Below are 9,700 nucleotides of genomic sequence, written 5' to 3' on the forward strand. Positions count from 1 at the left end.
AGTTTTTTGTCACAGTGCGTGCCAGCAGTACAGTACCATCACCATCAGAGGGCGGTAGAGAAAGCACGCTGACTTATCCATGACCTGACCAATGATTCATCTGACTCCCCAGCCACATCTGCTCATCGTGCTTTCAATTTCACCTTTTTATTTGTCGGGAAAAGGCCTTTTCACATCTCTAAGCTCAGTTATGAATGACTCTAGCTTGTATCAAATGAATGATGTTCTCCAGCTCTCATTGTGACCTGCTCTGTGCAGATGTAAATTCTTCAGAATCCTTGTGTCTTTGTCCACTGTTCTCCTCTCAACTAAACTTTGCTTTGATCATTGTTTAATTACAATCTTTGTTTTATTTGAATTCATGTCTTGTTCTTAGGCGCTGCAAGTGCACTCAAAGCTGGCACCATTTACATCTTCTCATCCTCCTCTTCCCCATCAGTGTTTGTGACTCTCTTCTGTTTCCCAGTCACAGCTGATGACCAATAGAATTCTGAGTCTGAACAAAAAGACACATGCAGCTGGGCTTTAAATGTCCTGATGCTCCAAATGTGATGTATTTCTTGTGATATCACTATTTTTGTCTTGCATGAATTTCTATTTTCAATTTCAAAAAGTAAAGTTACAGTTCTAAGGCACATGTTGTCTGGAGAGGGCATGTCGACAGACCCAGCCAAGGTGGAGGCTATGTGCGCTTTGCTGGTTCCACAATCCGTCAAAGAGGTTGAGTGTTTTCTAGGAATGGTGGTTTGGTATCATCATTTTATCCCACATTTTACAGGCCATGCAGACCCCACTGAATGCACTTAAGAGGAAGGGGGCAATGTAAGTGTGGACAGAAAAGTGGCAGAGTGCTTTTGAAGATCTGAAACAAGCCTTATTGACTGCTCCCATTCTACTTCCCCCGAAATTTCCGCTCTCCTTTTAAAGTACAAGGTGATGCCAGCGACATTGGTTTGGGGGTGGTGCTGACCCAAGAGTTTGAAGGAATTGAGCACGTGGTGGCTTATGCCTCCTGACTGTTACGGGAGGCAGAATGGAATTACTCAGTGTCCGAGAGGGAGTGCTTGGCCGTTGTACGGGCTGTAGGTAAATGCCGCTCATTCTTGGAAGGCAGGGCTTTTTGAGGTTTTCACGGAGCATGCTGCTTCAGCCTGGGTGTTTAACCACCCAAAGCCCAATTCAAGGTTGGTGCAATGGACTATCAGGCTGCAAGATTTTGACTTTAGGGTGACTTACAGGAAAGGTCAGTGTAATGTAGTTCCTGATACGCTCTCTAGATCTCCTGTAGACCATGAGACCCTCAATTACAATATTGTGTATCAGGCCAACAAAGACACCCATGTCCTTCCTACTGGTTGGGCTGATATCGCTGCTGCCCAGAGGGAAGATCCTGAAGCTCCAGCTATCACTCGGGACCTACCAAAAATTCCCAGAGCTGATCGCATACATTTTGTACTGTGTAACAAAGGACTTTGAATAACGCCTCCGGTTTCCAGCAGCGACCAATAGCGTAAGCAGTCATTTGCTATTGGTTGTCCTTCTCTATCAGATTCGCCAATCGCAGCCACACGAGTCTCCCTAAATACCGCCGCAACAGCTGCTGACTATGTCGGCGCGAAATTCAAAAGGGAGAAGACTTGTGGGGAGACTGTGATTGTTTGTACACTTCATCGTGCAGTGCTGTTGTATTCTGCATTCATCAGAATCTTTGTCTGCATTTGGATACCAAACCACACAAACACACACAGATACATACATCCCCAACCAACTCTGTATACACATTGATTGTATATACATACCCACACATTCACACATTCTCTAAACTTTCCACTTTCTATTTAATAAAAACCACTAAAGAAACATCTTGTCTTGCATTCTAACTGGATGCGCCATAGCGGCCACACATTCCCAGAGTCAAAAGCAAAACCAATACCTACTTGTAGTTGTGGATTACTGTAGTAAGTGGGTGGAACTCTTCCCCATGAGAGAAGAGTTAAAAAAAAAAATCATCATCCTTACCAGTGAGGTCTTTACCAGGTGTGGAACCCCAGTGTACCTTGTCTCAGACAGAGGGCCTCAGTTTACCTTGTTGATGATTCACAAAGTTTGTAAGCAGTGGGGGGTGGTCCAGAAACTAACCACTGCCTACCATCTCCAAACCAACTTTATGGAGGGAATCAACTACACATTAAAGACCATGATGGCCCCTTATGTTGGCAAACATCATAAACAGTGGGACCGTTGGCTGTCAGCGTTTCAATTTGTTATAAATACAGCTTGGCAGGAATCCACAGGTTTCACCCTTGCAGAAATGGCCTCAGGCAGGAAACCGAAAAGACTGGTGCAAAGACTCCTGCATTGGACTCCCAGTCCAGATCAAGATGCCTACACTTTGTCGCAAAGGCAAACGGAGATGCTGAAGCAAGTCCAGGCAAATATGGAGAAGGCCCACCAAAAACAAGGCCGTTGTTACAGTGCCTGGCGAACACAATTGATTTCCAACCGGAGGACTTGGTGTGGGTCAGAGCCCATCCACTGTCCAGGGCCGATGCTAGTCACATGGCAAAGTTGGCCCCAAAATGGAAAGGGCCATCCATGGTCCTAAAGTGGTTAGGGTCTGTCAACTACCTGGTAGTGTTCCCTGACGGTCCAGAGCAGGGAGACACCTATCATGTAGAGAACCTGAAAACATGTTATGGCCCCAAGGTGCTCTCTTCTGGAGGGGGGAGGGGTATGTAACCACCACAGTGGCCTGTTATTACATGCATGTGTATGCTCTGAAATTATGTAAGATGTATATGTGTGTATATGCGTGTTGCGCATGGGAAGAGTAGTATTTCCTCAAACCACTAGGTGAGAGTAGCCAGCCACTCAGGGCAGTAAGAGACAAAAGAAGAAGACAGGGGAGCTTGGGTGTGACTGGAAGGGTTTGTTTGTTTGTTAGAAAAAAAACGTGTGAACCAATGGATAGGAGCTGTGTTGATAAACTTGCGTTTATTGTTCAGCACATAGAGGACTTTTTTAAATAATGGATGAATTGCCTGCCGGGAATCAGTCAAGAGGCTTACCTCCCTTTGTTTGACTGGAACCATAACTGGATTAAGTATAGTCAGCCTCATATTCATCTGTTCTACTACTCATCCATCCTTCTTCATCATCCCATTGACTGATTATTCCTCCAGTTTGGTGAGACTGTGCCCTTTTGTTCCACGTGTTGGAGATCTCTGAATAACAAGCTAATCTCACTGACTTTTGCTACCTGGGCCTCGCTATGGACATGTCATGAATCATTTGGACATTGTTTGACTGTATACTGCATATTTTGTAAATTGTACATTTTTTGGGGCGGTTTTGTTTTCTTTGTCTTCCTCTCACATCTGGATGATATAAGATCATCGTGCACCTCAATCCTGTTGTGTATATTGTGGTATCAACATCAAAGCCCCCTTATATTTTTGTATGGCCTTAGTTTAGGTAGAGCCTTTTCTGGTGGTTATAAGACTCTGAGACTTTTCGTCCATCTTAATCACAACACAACAAAAATTTTGCACACACATACACCAAAGCAACTATTTGAAAAATTAATACATAATTTTTACCTAAGCATTACAGGACTCACTAAGCACTACAGAGTGCCTGAGATCCTGCATCTTCTTCAGTCTGTTCTTTACCATCTGCTGTAATTTTGTCTGTGTCCTCTCAACCTGAGACTGCACACAGAGACAGTGAGAGACTTGAGAACTGCTTTTCATTGATGCACTTTCTGTTTCACTGCTTGATCTGAATCTGAACAAAGTCAATCCTTAATGTCATAGTGATCAACAGTAACATATTTTATCAGATATAAATACTTTTTGTACATTAGGTACTGGAACATGTAGAATATGAAGGTATCAATAGTGCCTAAAAGAAGATACAGGCAACATGTTAACAGGAAGTCTGTCATCATAACAACAAAGGTCACTGTTTTCTCTCTCTCCATCTATCTTTTGTTTCTAACCTTCCTCTTGGCACTCTCCTTCTCCAAAGGAACAGTACAATGTGACCTGTGTATATGTGTGTTTCTTTCCTACAGGCAAGTAGTAATTGCCAACCAAACTGGCTTTGCATGGTGATTGTTTCACATCTTTTTCCTGAAACCTGTCCCTTATCCAATTTCTATAGTAACATGTGAACATTTTGATGAATATTGTATGATGAGCAGTTCTGAGCAGGCAGACACCTATCATGTAGAGAACCTGAAAACATATTATGGCCCCAAGGTTCTTTCTTCTGTGTGTGTGTGGGGGGGGGGGGGGGGTATGAAACTGCCTGCTATTACATGCATATGTATGCTCTGAAAATATTTAAGATGTATATGTGTGTATATGCGTGTTGCACACGGGAAGAGTAGTATTTCCTCCAACCACTAAGTGAGAGTAGCCAACCACTCCTCATTGTTGTCATTTTTCTGTCTGTCCTGTCTTACAACAATGAACAACAACCATATTTCATCAGTGGTTCAAATGTGATTTGTTTTCCTTTTTTTCTGTTAGACATGACTTTTATGTGAAATCCCTTGAGGGACAAGCTGAAAGACCCGCCTTCTAATGCAATGTATTTTAGAGTTCAGTAGGTTTCCTGTAAACGACCAATGTATTTGATCAGAGGCAGCTTTGATTTTTCAGGATATTCTTTTGTAATCAGGTCTGACTCGTTTTTAGATCTTTTATATCTATAGTCACATATTTGCCATTAGAAGCTCAGGTTTTGAATCCTGAGAATTTTGTTCTATTTTATTCTACTAGAAATGAACAGAATTTGAGCATCATACGTAACGTTTCATAATAATGATTACATATTAATGGATATTAATTAATAACTAATTTACCAATTAGTTACTTTAATTACACCCGTGGACAATTTCCAGTGAGATAGAAGCTTACACTATGCTCTTGTCACGCTGGTGGTGTGGTGCAGGACCCAAGTGCAAAGACACAATGATGTAGGTGACAAAGGAGGATTTTACTGGAACTGAAGATCAAAATACACGTGCAAAACAGGAACAAAACAGATAACAAATGTGCAGCATAACAGTGTGCACTAAAACACAAACAACGATAGACAATGGACAAGGCAAACACTAGGACTTAAATACAGAGGGAAACTAAACAGGGCAAAACAGGATTGGGTAAAACTAACAAGGTTAATAATTAGACAAACGGGAACAGGTGGGGGGGTGGAGACAGACAGAGAACAGGCGCACAAAGACATGCCAAACTAAAAGTCCAAAATGGAGGTGCAGGTTGTGACAGAGCCCCCCCCCCCTTAAGGGGCGGCTCCCAGACGGCCCAAAACAAAAAGTTCAGAACAAACCAGGTGGGTGGGGGGGCACACAGAGGGATGACCGAAGGTGCTGCTGATGGGTCCCCTCTGCGGCCGAGCAGGTGGGGGGGGTTGGCTGGATCGGACACCGGAGCGGGCTTTCCAAACCGGGCACAGGAACGAGAACGGAGCACACCCTCCAAACAGCCTCGATGTTGGCTGAGCTGAATCGGGGAAACGGCCTCGGGAACAGGACAGGGCGTCAGCATGGGAGCTGACCAGGACAGGGCGTCAGCATGGGAGCTGACCAGGACAGGGCGTCAGCATGGGAGCTGACCTGGGCCGGGAAAGCGGCCTCGGGAACAGGGCAGGACAGCGCACCCTCCATGGTGCGCCGGGCAGCGCATTCCTCGCGCTGGGCAGCGCACCCTCCATGGTGCGCCGGGCAGCGCATTCCTCGCGCTGGGCAGCGCACCCTCCATGGTGCGCCGGGCAGCGCATTCCTCGCGCTGGGCAGCGCACCCTCCATGGTGCGCCGGGCAGCGCATTCCTCGCGCTGGGCAGCGCACCCTCCATGGTGCGCCGGGCAGCGCATACCTTGCGCTGGGCAGCGCATCCACCATGGAGCCTTCGGAGACACTGCTTGAAGAGGGTGCTTCAGGGGATTCAGGGTGGCAGAGACAGGAGACCCAGGAGCGGACACAGCCCGAGAGATGGTTAGGCCCAGCACCACAGTCCATGTGTAACAGTGTGCTCTAAAACACAAACAACGATAGACAAAAGACAAGGCAAACACTAGGGCATAAATAGAAGAAAAACTAAACAGGGCAAAACAGGATTGGTTGAAACTAACAAGGTTAATAATTAGACAAACGGGAACAGGTGAGGGGCGGAGACAGACAGAGAACACGCGCACAAAGACATGTCAAACTAAAAGTCCAAAATGGAGGTGCAGGTTGTGACAGCTCTTAATGCCTTCTTCTTGTCTTTGACTGCATTTTGCACCAGGAGAAGCTGGTCTTGTTCCAGATGCGGTTGAATGTTCTGTGCCAGATGTTTTCAAACCCGTGGACAATTTTTGAAACGTAGTTCTGATCTATTCTAAACAAAAGATGAAGCCGCTGCAGTCAGCTACATCTGTGTTACATCTCATGAAAATTAGGATAATGCTGTTTTGGGGAAAATCTGAAGTAAAATGTGAATATGGTGACATTCTATTCTGTGTTTATCATGTAACACATTTGCAAAGTTGTATGATACAGGTCAGGAAATTGGAAATGACTCCTTTCTGATTGGTGCAGAACCAGAGCTGAATTGGAATTACTGGAAACTGAAACTCAGTGCGATGACATTCCATAAATTCTGCAACTAAGATGTTAGTTGTACGTGTCTGGTTTTACATACCGTCCACTTGCTATTAAAAAAAAAAGATACAGTTATGTAATCATTTGGTTATGTAATCGTTTGGTTTACATTTTAGAAGCTTTCTTGAAACTGTATTGAAACTTATTTGGACAGCACTTTTCTCACATTCCATTCAAATAGTCAAAATAATAGCAGTATAAAAAAGTATGATGTGTGCTCATTCCCTGCAAAACTGAATTACACTGAATTGATGAAATGCAATTCATCTCCATTAATTCTACTTTAATGCCATTTTTATTTCTTCATTCATTGCTGAAACAAGGTCATTAAGGCTCTAAACAAAATCATAGTGCTGGCTTTACAGCTTTTTGTTTAGTTTATACATATGGTTTTATAATTTTTTGCCTTACAAAAAATTTAACAATTAAGCTTGACTGGCAGGAGTAATGACCAATGCAGGTTTTACCTTTATCATTAAGGTCAGGGCTGAAGAATGGGTAGGGTCTGCCATTGAAAGAATGATCAGTGAAAGAGCAGAGTATGAGATACTGTAGGTTGAGGTTTCCTGTGAGTAACGAACATCTGATCAGAAGTACAGTTAATGTTTGAATATATTCTTTTGTAATCGTGTTTGGCTCATTTTTAGATTGTTTTTCATCTTTTATAACTGTGGACTTCTCTTTTATTCAAAGTTGACTTTTTCCTTTCATAATTGTTTTGGGTAATCCGTAGTGTGGGTGTATAGGCGCATATCATAGTATGATGAACTCAGTTCACAATTAAGAACAGCAGGAAGGTCACTCAAAACACACAACAGTCGAAAAAAAAAAATTCACCTTAATGCAATGTGCCCACTGCGTAATCTATCCTCTTTTTCTGTGTGGGGCAGTGACATTAGGCAGAAACATGCATCTGTAACTAAAACTGTACATCATACATCACATCAGACAACTGGCATGTATCTGGTGTGTTCTTATTGACTTCTTCTTCAACCCTCTTTTCTGAGTCAGACATCAGAAGATCTTTATTTAAAGCCATTTCTCTCTTTGCTTTTGTGTGGTTGATTTTTAAATCTAGACCCAAACAATTATGCACACAAACACAAAGAGCACATAAATACATGTTTTTGGAATCAAAAAGCAATCAAAATCAAATAAGAAAATAAAGAAAAAAAATTAAATCCTCTCTGAACAGGTCTCTGAATAAGTCTCTGAACTTTTTCCACAGCAAACCATTCTGATGCTGTCAAACACGGCCATGTAGAGGAGGGGGTGAATGCACATGTTTAGTGTGGCCAATCCCTTTGTTACTTGGTATGCGTTGTACTGCAAACACGTTCTCTTCTTCAGGGAATAGTGATAAGTTTGCAGAATGTGATAGGGAATAAAAGACAGGGCATAGAGTGTGCACACTGAGCCAACCAACAAAGCCACTTTCCTTTTCTGCTGTGACCTGATTTTGGCATTTTTGAAAACTACCCTAATTAGACCTATGTATGATGCAAAAGTCAGCACCAGCGGTATCAAAAACCCCAGCACAGTCAGAGAAAGTCTGTAATTGAAGTGAGAAAGTTCAATCTCAGCTCCTTTGCTCTTAGAGACACAGAGAGTTGTGTTCTTTTCCTCTCTGAGTTGTGTACTGGCATATTTGAGAATTGGTGAAGAGATGATAGCTACTATGACCCAGACTAACACACTGGTGATCTTGGCATGTTTAGGGCGCACATAGCTATGTGTGAAGAGGGGATGAACAATAGCTATATATCTGTTTACACTGATGCACAAAATGAAGAAAATGCTCACGTAGAGGTTACAGGTGAAAAGGAAACGCTCAATTTTGCATGCAGCGACACCAAAGGTCCAGTTTTTGTTGTTTGAGTAGTAAGTGATGAGTAGCGGCAGGGTTAGTACATAGAGGAGGTCACTGATGATGAGGTTACAGGAGAAGACCACTCCAGGGTGCCAATTCTGTCTTTCTTTTGTCAGCAGCAGGACCAGAGCAAAGACATTGCCGAGAAATCCGATGCAGAATTCAACTCCGTACATAGGAGGAAGCAGCTTCTTTTGAAATTCAGAGCTGCAATTTCGTGATGAGTTGAGCATTTTCCTCTCCCTCTCGTCCTCTGTTTGTGACACACTGTACAGAAGGTTAGGAACACGATGGTGAAAAATGAGCTACTAGAGAAGTGAACAAGTGAGTGAAGAAAAGAACAAGATGACAATAAGTAACAAGTTTTATAAATATATATATATATATATATATATATATATATATATATATGCATTTCTCTGTCTCAAAGGGAGGGTGGGGCGACAAAGAACTTTATAAAATATTAGTTTGAACATTTCCTTCCTTCCAGTTCCTCTTTATTTTGATCATAATATAGACAATTGTGTTGTGCCATCCTTTTACATAAAAGATTTAATACCTTGAAAAACGCATTTAATTCGGAAAAAGTAAACTGTATATGTACGGTCTGTGGATTAATACATTGAAATTCGGCAGAACTACATTTACACCACCATTCTACATTTTGAAAGTTTATCATGATCTTAGGAGTGTGTTAGGCAGTGTGTTCTATGTATTTCAAAAGTATTTAAAAGACTTTCATGTATACGACATTGCTTTTCAGACATGTAATTTCGTGCATTCTGGTGATTTTTTAATGCATGTGCATCACAATGTAACCGATGAACAGCAAATCGACTTTTGGGACAAATAGTTGAAAATATACTGAACGATTATTAATTAGCGCATTCTATATGTAATTTGCCAGCTCGATAACATTTAGCCGATTAAAAATGATATTTGGAAGCACTACTGTCCCACAGGTAGGTGAACGGACAGGTTCAACAGATATGTGACGTTAATATGTACTTAGGGTGACCATATTTTTGTTTTCAAAAAAGAGGACGCTAGCTGGTAGACACTAATTTGTTCCTCGCTGCTGGTAGGCTCTCGTTCCGACCCCTCCGACTATCAGATGTGACAGAAACACGGTCGCGTCGCTGAGGAATAAGTTCTAATTGGT

The 9,700-nt window shown here is 42.5% G+C and overlaps 1 protein-coding gene across 1 annotated transcript; it reads right to left on the minus strand.

Moving 5' to 3' along the window:
• Nucleotides 1-7,844: 7,844 nt before the first annotated feature.
• Nucleotides 7,845-8,771, minus strand: LOC115816275 (P2Y purinoceptor 11-like). Its single transcript, XM_030779238.1, has one exon. It carries the CDS (start codon nt 8,769-8,771, stop codon nt 7,845-7,847), a length of 927 nt encoding a protein of 308 aa, XP_030635098.1.
• Nucleotides 8,772-9,700: the final 929 nt, after the last annotated feature.

The sequence above is a fragment of the Chanos chanos genome, chromosome 7 (assembly GCF_902362185.1).
Source record: "Chanos chanos chromosome 7, fChaCha1.1, whole genome shotgun sequence".
Lineage (NCBI taxonomy): Eukaryota > Metazoa > Chordata > Actinopteri > Gonorynchiformes > Chanidae > Chanos > Chanos chanos.

Excerpts from the sequence above, each read along its gene's own strand:
- LOC115816275 (XM_030779238.1), bottom strand. The coding sequence starts at position 8,771 with ATGCTCAACTCATCACGAAATTGCAGCTCTGAATTTCAAAAGAAGCTG.